Source organism: Megalopta genalis, chromosome 1 (genome assembly GCF_051020955.1).
Source record: "Megalopta genalis isolate 19385.01 chromosome 1, iyMegGena1_principal, whole genome shotgun sequence".
In the NCBI taxonomy this organism is placed as follows: Eukaryota; Metazoa; Arthropoda; class Insecta; order Hymenoptera; family Halictidae; genus Megalopta; species Megalopta genalis.
In genome coordinates, this window is record NC_135013.1 from 10,094,328 (window position 1) to 10,113,879 (window position 19,552).

The window sequence follows — 19,552 nt, forward strand, 5'->3', positions numbered from 1 at the left end:
GATTCGCAGGCGAATCGTGAATGTATGGAGGAGTTCTGAAGCGGATCCGTAATCGCGGCGCATTCTTATCAATTTCATTCTTATCCCTCCTCTTAATCTTTCGTTCGTTGCCGCAAAATCGAGACTTTTTCCATCTGCATAATAAAACCGAATTTCTGTAATCAGAAATTCGGCTGCGTTCGCCTGACGGATAAAAAGATAAAAAGACTAACGAATGAAAATTTCGTTCGACGTTATCGAACAAGGATTTATCTAGAGAAAAATTTATTCGAACACGCGGATTAATATAAATTTTAATATATAGATTATAATATAAATAATTGATTCGAATCGATAGCAACGGAATATTTTGCGCGCGTTCACCGGCCAGATTTCATTCGTGAAAAAGATGGCCATCGAAATTCACTCGGCCCGGAAGCCGATCGGCATCTTTTTCGATCACGCGACGTTTTCCCTAAATCACTCTGTTTAACAAGAATTCATTGCCGGCTATTTGATTCCCAATTGAACGATAACATCCCGTGAAACCGAACCAATAATTCAGTGACGCACTTTTACCCGTGACGCGTAAATTCACGGCGTGCTGACGGTGTTTACGTTCTCGAGTGGCCTCGCGGACAATCGGGTTCGCGGTCCTTGACAGTCATCTCTCCCTCTCTCTCGCTCTATCTCTCGCTCTTTCGCCCTCTCTCGCGCTCTCTTCCGCGCTCTCTCGCTCTCTCTTGCTCTCTCTCGCTCTCTCTTTCTCTCCCTAGCGCTCTCTCGCGCGCTCTCTCTCACGCGCGCTCCCTCTCTCGCGCTCTCTCTCTCTCTCTCGCTCTTTCTCTCGCTCTTTCGCCCTCTCTCACGCTCTCTTTCGCGCTCTCTCGCTCTCTCACTCTCTCGCTCTCTTTCTCTCCCTAGCGCTCTCTCTCTCGCGTTCTCTCTCTCTCTATTTCGCGCTCTCTCTCTCTCTCGCTCTCTCATTCTCTCCCTAGCGCTCTCTCTCTCTCTCTATTTCGCGCTCTCTCTCTCTCGCTCTCTCATTCTCTCCCTAGCGCTCTCTCTCTCTCTATTTCGCGCTCTCTCTCGCTCTCTCATTCTCTCCCTAGCGCTCTCTCTCTCTATTTCGCGCTCTCTCTCGCTCTCTCATTCTCTCCCTAGTGCTCTCTCTCTCTCTCTATTTCGCGCTCTCTCTCTCGCGCTGCCTCTCTCACGCTCTCTCTCTCGCACTCTCTCGCCTCTCTCTCTCTCTCTCTCTCACCCTCTACCTCTCCCTCTTTCTCTTTCCACGTCTCTTTTCCATTTTGCTCTCGCAAACGCTAATTCGTTCCGATAAATTGCTAATCTTCTCTTGAATATTTCCTAGCGCCTAGCTATTCGTTTCGACCGCGGAGCTATTAGCTCGCGCAATAATTCCGCTTTCGTCGACCGCGTCACGCGTTTCGAGAAGTGTTATTTGAAATTCTATTTTACATCGCGCGTTTTTTCAAGCTACAGTGGCTGTCGCTTTAAACTCGCACAGCAATTCAGCCGATTTTCACTTATAAAACGTGATAATTGCACGAAATTTACCAAACGCAAATATAGCCACGTAATTCAATATTCTTTCATGCAATATATGTATATAACAACGGTAGAACGAAACTTCCAATGATTGTTAGTACATTGAATAAAATTTTTCGTTACGTATGGAACCAGTCCGTCGATAAAAATCGTACACCGTTGGTGGTAACGCTGTAAAACCGGTGAATTCCCGATCGCGTTTTATTGAACAATGCTTGGAAACCATAAAAGTAAAGTTCTGTCATTGTTTTCGTTGCCGTTTGTGCGTTGATCGGCCTGTTTTCTACAAAAAAAAGCTAAAGAAAATGCGACGAACTACATTAGCGCGAACGTGAATTGATAATTATTGAAAGTCACGTTCTATCGTTGTTATATGTTAAATAAAGAGTTATTGAACCAGGTGTCCAAATATGCGTTTCAATCATTTTCTGCAATTATCACGCTCTGAATTCCTAGGTATATGATTTTAAGCGACTGTCGCCGTATTAGATCGCGCAATAATTCCGCTTTCGACGACCGCGGCGCGCGTTTCGAGAAGCGTTATTTGAAATTCTATTTTACGGCGCGCGTTTTTCAAGCTACGTCCGCGCCGAAATAGAAGAGAAATTAGACAGCGAGAGATAGGCTTCAACATCGGCGAATAAAATTGTCGCATTGTTTCCCCAGTGTCCATAACTTCTCGCACTTTATCGTCGATTCCATGGTGTTCGAAAGATTTACGGTTCGAGGTCGATCTTCTTTCGTGGATTTTTCGACGGCCGCTGCAGCTCTATATTCGCGGGCCGATAAGTTATTCGAACGGTTTTAATAAATCTGCTATTCACAACGAAGGATTTATCTTACTGGTGAACGGCAATTTCGATTTTTTATGTGCGAGCCACGCCGGGTCAGATCAAATGTCTTCAGATTGCCGAAGAATATTTCATATCGTTTTAATTTACACGGCCATTTGGAAGCTTCTGCGTCGAGCATTGGGCTTTACATAGCAATCGGTTTTTACCGAAAGCTGTAATTGCAATGAAATATGAACTTTTTTATATAATTCTTTGACACGCACTAAATTTACGAAGCCAGAATAATAGTATTAACTCATAGCGCTCCGAAGGCTCCGCTACGGAGACATTTGTCATTTGTTCCGTAAGTCCGAAGGCTCCGTTGCGGAGCTAAATGTTTTTTGCATACGTTATCGTCGGCGTTAGCAATTGTTATCTGTAGTTAAAACGTGCTAAGTCTGTACCATTACGAATAAACCATTTTTTGACCTTTTCTATGGTCAGCGACATGGAGAAAAATAAATATTACGATGAGAATTTAGAGCCGAGCGATACCGAAGACGTATTTGATTTTGAAGAGTTAAAAGACATCGTGGAAGACGATGTTGGTTATGATTCTGACACTTCGAGTAGTAGTAGCGAAATTATACTACCAAAGAGACGAAGAATGAGAATTATTGAAAGCGAAAGCGAAGATTCGTTGCAAGACTTAGACGAATGGCGCGATGTTACGGAAGAATTACATATTCCAGATGGAATACCTTTTAGCGTAATTCACTTTATATTTATCGTATAAGATACGTCGAATTGCTTTATTCAAATTAAAATTAGTAATCCATTTGTTAAAATTAAACATGTAAAAGATGGAAGTTCTTAACCCCTACTTTGACGAGTCCGACTCGTAAAAATTTCTAGTAATAACCGATTGAGCATAAATTATTATTCTGTCCTTTAAAAGTGGAATAGAATTCTAATCCCTTGTGAGCAATATTTAAGCATCCGAGTAAGTTTGGACGCACTATAAGCATCAATGTTTCTTCCCCTTCTAAGAAACGATTGGAATCGAAAAATTTCTAATCGCAGTGACTGCGAGGAAAATGGTATGTCAAGGGTTTAAATGTAATTTCTTAAAATACCGCAAATATTGTTTCACTTTCTCGACACTGAATTCGCGATATTTTCTGTAAAGCTTGTGGCGAAGCTACAGAAAATGCTGAACGAACGAAGATCCAATGAAATATAAATGGAAACGTACAAAATTATAAAGAAAGAAAATCAATATTTTCGATGACGCGATACAAATTTTTATTCTATACTGAGGTTTACTACGCCCGTGCATCTATGTAACACGTTTCTTAAGCTATGTCTGGTAAAGGGTTACTTCAAAGTTTATTCTCTTCACTACGCAGAAAATGTTCTAAACTTGAAAGAAATATCTGGTAACTCTATTTGGCAAAGCGAATACTGTGACACTTGTCCAAATAAACCCAGAATGCACATGGGAGATTGTTACCAAAGATATCGCACCATGGTGAATTACAAAATTTAAAATTTATCTTTTATTTACAATAGGAAAATGTATATTTATAAAATAAATAAAGTGTCAAATGCATTCGCAAGGACGTGTAATCTTTTCTGCTCAAAATAAGACTTCCTTTGTCTCGGGCGCTCCGCTCCAAAAATGTGCCGGAGTTGCTTGCAGGCAGTACTCGAGAAACGTGTGCAGCGCTTAAGGGTTAAAAAAATAACAACAAAAACAATATACAGTAATTTCTCGCTAATTGGCGCTCAGATTGTGCACAAAAATGGGAAACATTTGGGAAGAGAAGATATTATTATTATAGATATCATTATTCGATAATATATCTATAATAATAATATCTCCTCTTCCCAAATGTTTCCCATTTTTGTGCACAATCTGAGCGCCAATTAGCGAGAATTTACTGTATATTGTTTTTGTCGTTATTTAATAAGAGAAGATACAATTATTCGAGCTTTGCGGCTCGTTCTTATAGTTGTGTCGAGAATCGGTAATAATCGTATCTTCTCTTCCCAAATTGTCCATTTTCGTGCGCAATCTGAGCGCGAATTCCGGAGAAATTACACTATTTTCAGACAATTGCAATGTTATACACATTTGGATTCGACTAATTAGGTCGCAAACATTTCAAAGCTGCAAAACTGTAATAAAAACGGTTCAGCTGATGAACGCTCTTAATGAAACGAAGAAAGACGTACAATATTAAATGTACTAAATGGGTGACTCCTGAGTCGCTGGACAGATTAAGCTTAAAGGATTAAGCTTCTTTCGGATACGCTACAGTAATTAGACAGGCAGGAGGGGGGAGGGGGGTGGGGATAAAGCGTTGAATAGCTGCGTTCGAAAAACTCTGCCGTCAGTGATTTAAGTCATCTGATAATGCTGTTTTTCAATTCTTCGTCTCTTTGAACGGCGCGCGTTGTAAGCCATTGTTTGAAATGCAAAGATAGAGCTCCGGTGATCACCGAGCGAGGTACGAGGTCAGGGCTGCAGGACGGGTGCTGGCTAAAAATCCCGCAGCGAAATTGCTGCAACGCTTCAACCGCTATCAGACGGTTTAAATCGCGGCCGGTTACATTTTTTTGAAGATGAACTCCGCTGTGTTGAAGCCGGCGGAGCCCGTATAGAGATAATCCGTGATATACGTTGATTTTATACGCACGCCCTGTGTGTATTATTCTTTCGCCCGTTTATGCAAAATATACATGTTCTACATTTAAGCAAGAAAACTAGAGCAAACTTCTCCTATGAAATTTCACAAGCGAAAAGCAATGGCCAGACTTTCCGCGATCCGCGAACATCGGCGAACAAAACGTAACGAACGAACTTTATAGAAAATTTGCAGAAATTACACCGGAGTCGGGTCTCTCGAATGAATGTTTATCCGAGATCATTATCCGAATCTGAATTTCGTTTCGGTCGGATATTTTACTCGAACCATTCGATATTCGTTATATAATTATTCTATATATTTGTTCGAGTGATCTTTTTATTTCAACGATTCTTTATTCGAATAATTCGAAGAAATAAATCGATAAACTTTGGAAAAAAGCACGCGATATTCTATCATTTTTATTTATTCGAATCGATTATTTTCTGTACGAATTTTTCGCTCTTTTTGTCACTCTCTCTCTCTTTCTCGCTCTCTCACTCTCTCTCTCTCTCACTCTTTCTCGTTCTCTCACTCTCTCTCTCTCTCTCTCTTTCTCGCTGTCTCACTCTCTCGCTCTCTCTTTCTCGCTCTCTCTCTCTCTCTCACTCTTTCTCGTTCTCTCACTCTCTCTCTCTCTCTCTCTTTCTCGCTGTCTCACTCTCTCGCTCTCTCTTTCTCGCTCTCTCTCTTTCTCTGTCTCCTCTCTCTTTCTCCCTTTCTCTCTCTCGCTCTTTCGTCCTCTCTCTCGCTCTCTCTCTCTCTCTCTCTTTCTCTTTCCACCTCTATTTTTCATTCTACTTTCGGTCGGATATTTTACACGTACAATTCGTTATTCGTTATTAATTATTCCATCTATTTATTCGAATGATTCTTTATTCGAGTAATTTTCCATTTCGACGATTCTTTATTCGAATAATTCGAAAAAGTACCACGGAAGAAACAAATCGATTTTCCGTCCGAATTCCTGTTACGAATAAAAATCCTTGTCTCCGACGGATTCTTACTCGACCAAGATTTCGTTCGTACAAATTTTCAGCCGCACGAACTTTTTATTCGATCGACCATAATCCCCTTCCCCGTCGTCCGAATAAAATTTCGGCCGACACCGGATTACAACCGGTCCCGCAAAACGCGTGTGCTCGAGAGATTTTCCAGATTCCGGGCATTTATGAAAAGTAAACATGCTCCGGGTATTTAAGCAAGAAACCAAGGGTAAACTTCTCTTAATAGTTTTCGTAAGTGGAACGTAACACAAGATTTTCTGTAATCCGCAAACGCTGAACTACCGAACGTACACACTAAACAACGCCGCGGAGAAACCGTGGTGCCGGCATCGTAACAAGTATAAATTACAAGGGGCCACGCCGGTATTACTAACATCGCCGCGCGCGCGCGTGCACGAGCCCGAGAAATGTCGGACATTTCGCTGCGCGCGAAACGTATCATCGCCGTTTCCCTCGTATAAAACCGGTTTAAAAATTTCACGTTCGTTCCGCGCCGAGGAATACAATATTGACTCGAAACGCGCGAGGGGGATCATTAAAATTTACCATTATTCCGGGCTGCAGGACATTGTATATTAAAATAGAACGGGACGAACAATAGTGCGCGCGCGGCCGGCTCCTGGCATATTTATTAAAATGATGTATTCACTAGTCGTAACGAGGTTTTTCATCATTTCCCGAGGCCGGGCCGGGCCGCGCCGGGCCGGGACGGGCCGGGGCCCGTTGTTGTTCCCGCGTCTTTCATTATTTAGCCGGGGCCGGCTGTGCTCTTCCGCGGCCGGATTTATTAAATCGTTCCGAAATCCCGGGGAATTTATGACCGATCGACGGCCACGACAACGCATCAACGATCGGGCGAAATTGTAATCGGTAGCCGGGAATAATTCCGTTCGTAAAGTTTATGCTAACGAGGCTTCGCCGGCTTGTTAACAATTCCATTCGGATACCGCGGACACACGCCGCCGTAGCGCGGCCGGAGAGTTTCATTAAAACGCTTCAATTTCACCGGCAAACGGTATCGGGGGCAGGAGGGGGGGGGGGCACGCCGGACCGGCGGAGGAAAGCTCGCGGTGCGCGGAGGGCGGACGGCCTTTAATTTTATTTCGCGGGAGAATAACATTGCCGAGCCGAAGAAAAATAGGACGAAATATAATCGTTTCTCTTTTCGAACGAAATGCAATTTTCCGGGGCTGGCTCGGTCGGCCGACGGACAAGAGGGTCCGTCGGTCGTGTTTCCCTCTTCGGCTTCAACCTCGAACGAGCACCGCCCTTTCTTTTTTTTGGTTCGCTTCTCGCCCGTGGGATCAACGATGTCGCGTTCCTTTTTCGCGTGTCTCTTTCTCCTTTTTCGGGCCACGAATATTTACCGTGGGTCCCTTGACAAATTTCGCGTTCCGCTCCGCTCGGCTCCGCTTGCCTCCGCTCCGCTCCGCGCCGCTCGGCGTCGCGCGAGAAACGCGACCGAGAGGGAAACGGAGATTCCATTTAACCGCGGATAAGCGAATTTCCGGGCAATTCGGTTTCTGGACCCCGACGAAATAAATTCGTTTTGGCCGGGGCTAAAATGAGATCCCTCTCTCGCTCGTATCTCGCTCTCCCTCTCTCTCTCTACCGCTCCCTCGGTCTCTCTCTCGCTCTCCCTCTCTCTCTCTACCGCTCCCTCGGTCTCTCTCTGGCTTACTCTCTCTCTCTCTCTCGCGCTCTCTCCCATGCTCTCTCTATCTCGCGCTTTCTCTCTCGCGCTCTCTCTCTCTCGCTCTCTCTCTCGCTCTCGCGCTCTCTATCTTGCGCTCTCTCTCGCTCTCTCTCGCTCTCGCGCTCTCTATCTTGCGCTCTCTCTCGCGCTCTCTATCTTGCGCTCTCTCACTCTCTTGCTCTCTCTCTCGCGTTTTCTCTCCCACGCTCTCTCTATCTCGCGCTCTCGCTCTCGCGCTCTCGCTCTCACGCTCTGTCTCTCGCGCTCTCTCTCGCAGGCTCTGTCTCTCGCGCGCTCTGTCTCTCGCGCTCTGTCTCTCGCGCGCTCTGTCTCTCGCGCTCTGTCTCTCGCGCGCTCTGTCTCTCGCGCTCTGTCTCTCGCGCGCTCTGTCTCTCGCGCTCTGTCTCTCGCGCGCTCTGTCTCTCACGCTCTGTCTCTCGCGCTCTCTCTCGCGCGCTCTGTCTCTCGCGCTCTCTCTCTCTCTCTCTCTTTCTCTCTCGCTCTCCCGCTCTCTCTCATCTCCCTGTTTCACGCCTAACGAGCGGCGGCCGGCCGAAAATTCGCCCGGCTGGACCGTCGCGCGACCGGCTTTACAGGATCCCCGGCTCCCTCGCCCCCGTCTTTCCCTCTATTACGGTGGCCCATAAGTGTCCCGACGGCCGGTAAATGCAGACTAACAGCGCATTAGGGGGGCATTCTCGTGCGGCCGTCCTAAAAGCAACTGATTTTCGGGAATTCTTGCGGGAAATACAATGGAGCGTTGATTAGTACCGGCTAACGACTGGACGACGCCGTTCTGATAGGTGACTCTGCGGATAATTGCGCCGGTGGAAGGGGTTTTTGAACGGCCTTTATTTTATAGGAAGCGATATATCTTCGGCGTGGCGATCGGTAGACTGCGGATTTGATGCATTTATAGGCGAAACGAAAAGTCAAAAGCGGGAGGACGTTCGAAGCATTTTGGGGGTTATCGTTGAATTATTTTCCATTTGTTAGGATTGTTAAGAGGGGAAGATATGTTCAAGTAATTTGTTTTCCTTCGAAGTAGCTTAGACGATTTTTATTTTGCACGATGATCCGCAGTCCAGTGATCAGACTCGAGGAAATGTTACTCGAAATGGAAATAAGAATGAAATGAAAACGACATTTTTCACAGTAGAGCCTCTCTTATCTGAACGCTTACATTTGCAATGTTCCGATACCGAAACGTTCTGTTATCTAAAAATGTCATTCGAGTTTCTCTAGCGCGTGATAATGTATCTAAATAATGCAACGCTTGTTGTCAAATAATAGAACGTTTGGGCACCGGAATATTGTAAAAATAAATATCCGGATATGAGAGTTTCTACTGTAATTCATTTATTATTAATTATATTATTCAATTATTATTAATTATTTATTATTTTTTAGTAATAATAATATTACTAAATAATAATAATGTTACTAATATTTATTCAATCAACGGAAAAAGCTCGCTGTGTTACGATAATATAACAATGTGTGTCGAACAAATAGAATATCAAAGAGAAGTGAAGAAAAGAAATGGTACAATAAAAGATGCAACAAAAGATAAAGTAAGTGATTGAGATACTATGTGAAAAAGGACATATATAAAGGAGAGTAATACAGTAATTCAACGCCGTTATTTGAAAATAAAAATAACATTGATCCTTGTGTGTGATACACCTAGTTCTGTTTTTATACGGTATTTTCCTACACGGTTTTGATTTAAAACGTTCCAGAAAAATAAATTCAGTTTCCTTTTTACATGATCTCATTCGAGTTAGCGCGGTTAGAAGAGTTATTTGATTTAAATTTTACGGGCCCTAATTTTCTATTTTTTTTTTCTATTTTTTTTTTAATTTTCTTTTTTTCTATTTTGAGACACGAAAATACTCGAACGCCTCTAAAAAGCAACTTTTTTAAAACTGGACCAAACGAGTTGAATATTTTTATATCATAGAAAGACTACTCTACTAAATAATGACTAAAATGCTTTTTTAAATTTAGCTGTTACTTGGAATGTCAAAGAAAATGCGAAATTCGTGTATTTTAACTTTTTTACCTGAGCGTATCACGAAAATTTGCGAAACATTCCGCTTCAAAGGGCATTCGAATACTTTCGTCTCTCACTGTACGTACAATTCTCTTTGTAACCGATTGCAAATATTTGCAAACATTCTTTTGCTCATTGCCTAGTAAACTGCGCTTTCCAGCATCTCGAAAAATGTTCAGGTTGTTCGGTTGAATTTAAAATAGTCGACATCGTATGTGCACGCATGTACACCGAGTGACGATATTTAAACATTTATATAACGCTACTACTAAAACAATTGTTAAAACTATTAATAACATTTTTAAAATTGGGTCGCGCGGCTTGATTTTTTTTTGAGATATTGGATTGTCTACCTCGCTGGAGAGTGAGTGGAAAAATGTTTGCAAAAATTGCAATTCGTTGGAACAGAAAAAGAAATTGAAAAAAACGAAGCGGATGTCAATGAAGCGCTGCTTGAATTTTGAATTCGCCTCCGAAGATGAGTCATCCTGCAGAAATGAAATTCACAAATTGCCATCGCGCGTTTTACGATGGTACACGGATTATTTACCGCGAATTTTACAAATGAAAATAACGAACATATACATTTCAGTCATTAGGGAATGCAATAAAAGGTAGCAGAATCCGGGCACCTTAAAATCTCTACAAATATACAAGTTCAGTTCATATCAGGATTTAAAAAACCAATCACGATTTTTACATATAGAGCGCAGATTTGCAAACAGAGTGCAGACACACACACACAAAATATCAAAACATCGAGGTAATTAAAAACCGTTCTTTCATTGTATTCAACATAAATAAAAAAACAAATTCTGAAAAATGGACATCTATCTCTCGCAGCATAAAATTTGTATGTTTTATAAAAATCCACAGTGTCTGTGAAAATTAGGATGTGCCGACGAGGATTTCTCATTGGCAGACTGCGGATTTTATGCAGAAAATATGAGTAGCAACAATTGCAAGTAATACAACAGTTGGGATGATCGGAGAGCTTCGAATTATCATTGAATTGAATTATCATTAATTAGCATTGAATTATATGTATATTATGGATCAAGGTTACCTTTGATCCACTGAAATTACAATAGAGACTCTTTTATTCGAGCAGTTGTTTTTACAATATTAGTCAATATTAGATAATGTCCACTATTATCTAATATATATATTAGATAATAGTGCTACATTACAATAATAACTGCAACAATAATAACATTAGAAAAATAACTGCTATATTACACTAATATATATATATATATATATATATATATATATATATATATATAATAGTGGACATTGTCTAATATTGACTAATATTGTAAAAATAACTGCTCGAATAAAAGAGTCTCTATTGTAATATATATTATCTGATATACAATATTAAATACTTAGATAATTAGATTATTTAGATACATTAGTAGAGAACTATAGTAGAGTGTCCCAAAATTATGGTATTTCCTAGAAATGAAGGGTTCTTGAGGTGATTTGAAACAACTTTTTCCTTTACAAAAATTTTCTCCGTGGCATCGTTAACGAATTATTAACGAAAAACACTGACCAATGATGAGCGAGCTCGCTTGGCGCTAGGCGGCCGAGCCAATGAGCGGAACTGGGCTTCGTGCGCTCGTTGGCTCGGCCGTCGCGCGTCAGCCGAGCTCGTCTCTCATTGGCCAGTGTTTTTTCGTTAATAATTCGTTAACGATGCCTCGGAGAAAATTTTTGTAAAGGAAAAAGTTGCTTCGAATGACCTCAGGAATCTCTAATTTCCCGGATGTACCATAATTTTGGAACATCCTGTATATATAACCTATACATATACATATCTAATCTATCATATTATCTAATAATCTATCATATTATCTACAATATTAGATAATATCCAAACTTTGTATCCAAACCTAATCATTGCATTATTTGGAATCATTATTACCTAGCAAAGAACTTGAATGAAATTTTTAGATAATATAACGTTTTTATATCGGGATATTACAAATATAAACGTTCAGATAAGAGAGCCTCTACTGTACCAAAAAAAAACCAGAAAATTCTCAAGCAGCTTCCTTGCAATCGTTGCGATGAATTCGTATCTTCCGCGCGGATCCGCAGTCTGCTAATTAGAAATCCGAAGATAATCCCTGCGGAATCGTCTGCGAAAAGTCTGCTCGCCCCCCATTAATCGCAAACCTTCGCCGCGATTTTTCCGGTCGCGTTATTTTTATTACGTCCCCGTAGCTCACCTGTTTCTTCTATGCCGATACAGGTGATCAACTACGACAGTCCCCGGGGCGGCGTGTCCGTGATCACGGAGAAGGGCGAAGTTACAACCTCGTATCTCCTGGTGCAGCGTGCTCAGCCTGCAGATAGCGGCCAATATACCTGCCATCCTAGTAATGCTAATACAAAGACTGTCTTGGTGCACGTACTTAACGGTATGTATGTAAAGTTCGCTGAAAGTTTAAATCTGCCGATGGTGGAGTCTCCTACGCCGTTCATTCCGACTCGGCTTTTCTCTATTCCCACCTTCCGTCCTCCTCGCCCGCGCTTCTCCATTTTTTTTCCTCCCCCGTTCTTGACTCACGGGCTCCTTCATCTTCTTTTTTTTTTGTTAATTCGAAAGCTGTTCAAATACGCGCCCCCTCGCGCTCCTCTGCGCGCGCGCGCGCTCGTTGAACGCGGAACGAGGAGACGTAGCCTCGAGTGATAGCGCGAATCAGAGCCGGGCATACGTTACCCGGAATGTAAAGCGAAAGAGTGATGTAATGGATAATAAGTCATTTCTTATGCAGTCAGCGAGGAAAGTGGTTGAAGGAGCCGCGGGGATGAGCACGGGCCCGTTATTAGATCCGGCGATCTTGTTTCATTAAATACGCGGCCGCGAGGAAAATTACGCGAGCCGAGTGTTTCGCCGCGAAAATTTCAGTTCCCGACCTTAAGAGGATTTTCTGCTTCCGACGCCTCGAACGATCAACTTTTCGAACGGTCCGCAATTTTTACCGGACAGTATACGTCATAAACGCGCGGACACGCCGCGCCGTCCTAACGAAATAACAAAGGTCGCAAACTCGATGCGTGTAGCCAATGTAATACATGAAAAGGCTTGGAATGAAATTGTTCAAATCGGATATTGTTGATATTTTTCGATTGGTTCCGATGCGGCAGTTATTTATCGGATTCGAACGTTTCTGTTTCACAGGGAACAGTTGCAAAAAACCGCTGTAACTTTTATTCCATACGTTTGTGCACGAGCTTGACGAACAGAAGATTTTCATTTTATCGGAAATGAAAAAGCGTTGTAGTTCGAATCATTATTCGGAAAGTTCTTTCGAACATAATTTTCCGCTTTGTATTCGAAGCGGCTGGATTACGCATTATACAGGATGTCCCGGAAATATGGTACTTTCGGGAAATAAGAGGTTCCTGAGGTCGCTCGAAGTAACTTTTTCCTTTACAATAATTTTCTCCGAGACGCCGTTAACGAGTTATTAACGAAAAACAGTGACCAATCAGAGGCGAGATTGACCGCTCATTGACTCGGCCGCTTCGCGGTGAAGTGGTGATTCCTGAGATCGTTCTAAGTAACTTTTTCCTTAGCGAAAATGCAATCCGCGGCTTTGTTTGCGAGATATTAACGAAAAAGACTGACCAATCAGAGGCGAGCTCGCCTAGCGCTAGGCGGTCGAACCAATCAGATACGCGCTCGCCGAGCGCTAGGCGGCCAAGCCAATCAGTGGAACTGAGCTCCGACCGCTCGTTGGCTCGGCCGCTTCGCGTCAGCCGATCTCGTCTCTGATTGGTCACTGTTTTTCGTCAATATCTCGTAAACGAAGCGGCGGATTGCATTTTCGCCGAGGAAAAAGTTGCTTCAAATGATCTCAAGAATCTCTCATTTCCCGGAAGTACCATAATTTCGGAACATCCTATATAATGATTCTTTATTTTGCTCAGTTTTCCTTTCAATGCAGCATACAATATAATATATACATAAAATATTTATCCAATTTCCAGTTTCTTGAATAATGCTAAGTAAATTGAAAAATACGACTTTCATATTTTCCTCGAAAATGTCTGTTAACAAATAAATATTCCCAGAGAATTTTCAAATACAAGTCAACCGTTAATATTGAACGTTTATAACAGAATTAGAATCTTAACCCGAAAGTTCGCTTGAAACGGAAGAAGTAATAATTCAGAAGTCAGAAGTTAACTAGAGATAACTTATATTTGGAAAACATCACAGTTAAATTACTCCGGTTAAAATTGCCGTAGCTGGTGGAAGTTCGAAAGCTCGCGTCCATTAAAGATGATCAAAGAACCCTTGAAACTGGTAATCCATTTTGATCTGATCAAAATAAAATCCAATCTTTCTATTATCGATGTCCGGCCCCTAATTCGTTTCTCTTGTAGAAAGTTATCAGCGGGGAAGAAGAAGTTCTACCGATCGATCTCATTTGTACTTCCACCGCGACAGAAGGAACGAAATGTTCGATTCGTATCGTTTCGTTCGCCTGAAAATGTTTTGCGCGCGGATGCAAATTTTTCCTAACGAAACCGTTTCGCATCCGGCCGACAAAAAAATCTGCCAAGTGCAGAAACGAATTTCTGTTGTCGTAACCTCAAGAAATAAACGATGCAGGCTTCGATATTCGTTTCGGGGAACGTTGTTGCACGTCGGACGAGATGCCGGGACTTCGTTGGAACTATCGGCGGCCGCCGCGTTGTCCGGCGAATTATTATGCAATGGAAAATAAACTTTGTTGCGTTCCGGTGCATTTCCTCACGCAATTTCGCGGACGACTGTACACCTGCGCGTACGTGAATAATTCATAGCAGAAGCACTCATTTTCGTGGCCCATGAATGAAATTCTTCCGAGCCATGTTTTCATTCAATTAACGCTGTTAAACGCAACGATGAACAAAGGTGAAATTACAAACACGGTGTACGCGATACATTAAGCAGCGGAGCCGTAGTTTAGGATCGGATAAAAATAACCAACGCTGAAATCGACCGACGTTGGTAATTACGGTCGAGAGATGATCCGACCGAGCTTTACTCGCCGCGGAGGAAACTAACAATTGGACCGCGCGTAATTCGAGACGAATTCCGTGCCCGTTGTGTTGTGGGAATCAAAATGGAAGGGGGGAGGGGAACACTTCGAATAACCTTGACGGGCGTAACAGAGCAAAAAATTAATGCTCGTTAACCTTTTAGGCACGACGCGCCACTATAGTGGCTTTCGCGGATGTCATCTCTCTGGACGACGCGCCACTATAGTGGCTTGCTCTAGTAGCTCACTCGCTCATCGTTTGAACCAAATAATCGTCTTCATATGCATTGTTTCACACTTCTTTTGTCTACGCATCGATTTACAACAGTCTACAGGGTGTCCCAAAAATGTCACGCAATCCGGAAAAGGCGGGTTCCTCGGATCATTTGAAGCAACTTCTTCCTTTACAAAAATGTTCTCCGAGGCACCGTTAACGAGTTATTAACGAAAAACGGTGACCAATAAGAATCGAGTACGGCTGACGCGAGGCGGCCCAGCCAACCAGCGCGCGAAGCCCAGTTCCGCTCATTGGCTCGATCGCCTCGCGCCAGTTGAGCTCATTTTGATACGCGATTGCGTACGAGGCTCCGTAGTAAAAATTGTTAATGTATTATCAATTTTGACTACTTCTCATTGTAAAAATTTGTAGATATCGTTGAAATAGTAACAAATATACAGGGTGTCCCAAAAATGTCTCGCAAACCGGAAATGAGAAGTTTCTGGGATCATTTGAAGTAACTTTCTCCTTAGCGAAAATGCAACCCGTGGCTTTGTTTACGAATTATTAACCAAAAACACTGACCAATGAGAGGCGAGCTCGCCTAGCGCTAGGTGGCCGAGCCAATCGGCGGAACTGGGATTCGACCGCTCGACCGCTGGCGCCGTTGGCTCACGCGAGCTTAGCTGGCGCGAGGCGACCGAGCCAACGAGCAGTCGAAACCCAGTTTCGCTCATTGGCTCGGCAGCCTTGCGCCAGCATATCTCGCCTCTCATTGGTCACTGTTTTTCGTTAATAACTCGTTAACGGTGCCTCGGAGAAAATTTTTGCAAAGGAAAAAGTTGCTTCGAATGACCTGAGGAACCCGCCACTTTCGGATTGCGAGACATTTTTGGGACACCCTGTATATACAGTATCGGAGTCTGTACAGTACACATCAGACTCTGCCGTCCAGAGAAATAGCCTCGCGCAGAATTCAGCCGTACCTAAAAGGTTAATGGGAACGTCGCCTCGCGCTTGGCGAATTCGTCGCGAGCGTCGCGAGCACCGCGGAAATCTCTTGGCCATTTTAATAGCGCGTTGTTGTGAAATATTTTACATTCGCACGGGCCCCGCCTCAAAAGGAAGAATGTACGGCGCGAAGTTTCGAAGTCGCAACTTCGACCACGGCGAAGCACATTACGCGGTGGGACACGTGAATTTTAACGAGGGTCGTGTTCATCCACTTTTGTTATCTTCTTGCGCTCGAACAGCTCGTTTGCAACTTAATCTGTCGCGACACGCCAAACGGAAGTATTAAATTTTAACCCGGTACGTTCTGAGATCGTTTAGCCGGAAATGAAACTGCCGAATAAGCTGGAAAAAGGGCGCGCTGTTGTCGAGTAATTAAAGGGTTCGCGCACGTTTCGAAGCGTGACAGAGGAAATGGTGGTTAATGGAATGTCTCTCTAATTGACGCTCGGATTGTCCACAAAAATGGACGATTTGGGAAGAGAAGATACGATTATTCTAGAGTTAAAAAATTTTAATATCTTGAATATAATACAAAAGTATCTTAAAATTCTTTAAACGTATGTTCTCGGTTGCAAATTCGATTACGATCACGTTATGCACTTGCGAGAAAAATAATTAACTGAATTATAATATCGTAGAGAGATATAAAAACAATTTTTTAACACTGTTATACTGTTTTCAACTTGTCAAAATTATTGAGAATAATTTTGAAAATCAATCACTTTTAACCCTTTGCCATATTAAGTCATATTAACTGCAAATTTCCCGATTTATGGAATTTCCATTTTAATGACAAAGTGCATTTTATGCACATGAAATTGAGTCTTGTGACTCATACAACACAGTTAGACTTTTAACAATTCTTTATACTAAGCTTTGTTATTACAAAAATTATCTTGGAACGTGGTGTAACAATTTTAGTAGTGCCTCAGTGTCACCACTCGAGTGCAAAGGGTTAATCGTTCCAGTATACAGTAATGTCTCCCTAACTGACGCTCAGATTGTCCACAAAAATGGACAATTTCGGAAGAGAAGATACGATTATTCGAGCCTTGCAGCTCGTTTTTATAGTTATCAATTGCCAATAACTATAAAAAGCGGCTCGTTTTTATAGTTATCAATTGCCAATAACTATAAAAAGCGGCTCGTTTTTATAGTTATCAATTGCCAATAACTATAAAAAGCGGCTCGTTTTTATAGTTATTAATTGCCAATAACTATAAAAAGCGGCTCGTTTTTATAGTTATTAATTGCCAATAACTATAAAAAGCGGCTCATTTTTATAGTTATTGGCAACGTGATAACTATAAAAACGAGCTGCAAGGCTCGAATAATCGTATCTCCTATTCCCAAATTGTCCATTTTTGTGGACAATTTGAGCGTCAATTAGAGAGACATTACTGTAGGTGAAACCTAAATTAATTCTTCGACTTTCTAGTTTTCGAAACAATCGGACGTGAAGATTTTTTTAGATATCTTTAAAACTACATCATCGTTGTTATATCTAGTACATTGTCTTTCAATCTTGCGATATATTATTTCTAAAATAACGGGCTAAAATTATTTATTTCTTCGTTTATTCGCGAGAAAAAACATATTAACGCGGATTAAAAATATTTTTCGCTCGACTAGCCGAAAACCGCTCTAATGATCCAACACAAAATTCCTGCGAAGTCGAAATAACTATTACACGACACTCATCGTATCCTGTTTCCACAATTTGGCCGTTCGTTCGCCGGAAAGCTCGCAACTCTTGTTACAACGTAAACAAACACCGCGGTAGAGAATTCTGCAATTTAATGTAAAAAAAAAAAAAGGAAACAATCGAACGTTCTGAAACATAAAATCAATTTCCAGAAAACGATCTACAAATTCAATTTCAATTTTTTCCAACGGTTCTAACGACGCGCGCATGCCTGCGATGCGACATTGGGTCGCATCGATCGAATAGATTTTCCAATTCGATTAAATGATTGACGAAGTCGATTAAAGGCATTAGTCGCCGAAAAATCGACGACTGTACAAATTGATTGATGGATACATTCATTTGATCGTTGATTAAAGGCATTTATCGGTTTATATTCGTTTACTTTAATGGACAAAGTTCTTTTAATAAGTATAATATTATACTTATATATTATATATATATTATAATTAAATATTATAATAATACAATATATATAATAATATAATACTATTATTATTATATTATTATAATATTATAATATTTAATTATATATATATATATATATTATGATTAAATATTATAATAATATAATAATAATATAATATATATTATTATATATATAATAATATATAATATATATTATAATATTATATTAATAATATTATATTATATTATTATAATATTATTATACTAAGTATAAGGAATTTTATAGAAAGATTTCGTCAATTAATAAAATTAATTATCCGTCGTCGATTGAAAGAGACGATTAATAACCGTTGATTTTTTTTCTAATGTAATTGGAAGAGTATTTCCACTTAATTCCATTACGAATTGTCTTTATCTTGTTTATTGCTTTATTATGCTTCGGTCGTTAACGAACAATCGAAAGAAATTTAATAGTTGACTGCGATTAACGATTAACAGCGATACGTGCCTCGAACGTAATTCAACGATTATTCGTTGAAACGAATGTGATCGTTAATTGCGACCGAACGATTAACGGCAGTAATTCCGTCGTTAGTCATCGATTAATTTTTTGCCAGGCTCCGCGCCGATGTTGCACCGCCGGTTGTGTAACTGTTTGGGCGGGGTCGTTCGGCCAATAAACAGTGTGTTCGATGTTTTCGCACGTCCGGCGGGACTCTATCGACAGAGTCAAGACAAAGTGAGACGCGGTCGAGCGAAAATCAATTTGATCGTTCAAGGTCATTGTCCCAGTTGCAAGAAACTTAGCAGTTTGACAGTCGGTATCACGTACACGCGACTACGGCCAGCTGACGGTTATCGGCCGGTGTCACGCGAACGTGATTTAGTTGTTCCCGATGCAGCCCCGCGCGCGCGAAGAATCTGTCAAATAGTTCTGCTAGCTTTGACATTCGAAAAATCCGCCTGTCTTTATAGACACTGGGAACGTTGTCGCCCAATAGCTCAATTTATGTCAACGGCTTAAGCGACCAGATCGTGAAAAAATATTTAATCGAATCGAATATTATTACATTAAAATTATATATTATTATAATTAAATTATTATATTTAAATTATTACATTTAAATTATTAAATTATTATATTTAAATTATTAAATTATTATATTTAAATTATTAAATTATTATATTAAATTATTATATTATTATAATTAAAACCTGACTCTTCAATTTTCGTTAAATAGAAACACCGCGTTACTTAACACACCATTTAACAGCAGAAAAAGGCGATAAGCAATTTTAACTATTAATCGCTATCGTTGATATCCGCGAGACCGCTAGTAATTACTAGACTGCGGATTTTGTGCGTTTATGACAAAAATAAGTAGATGAAACATGA

The 19,552-nt window shown here is 41.2% G+C and overlaps 1 protein-coding gene across 2 annotated transcripts in view; it reads left to right on the forward strand.

Moving 5' to 3' along the window:
• The window catches only part of LOC117228839 (neurotrimin), a 311,649-nt gene that overhangs the window by 256,087 nt on the left and 36,010 nt on the right, over positions 1–19,552 (forward strand). For both annotated transcript variants that reach the window (XM_033484851.2, XM_076520963.1), the window contains one exon: positions 12,028–12,196. In XM_033484851.2, the coding sequence (XP_033340742.1) occupies positions 12,028–12,196 (169 nt within the window). The remainder of the gene's footprint in view (positions 1–12,027; positions 12,197–19,552) is intronic.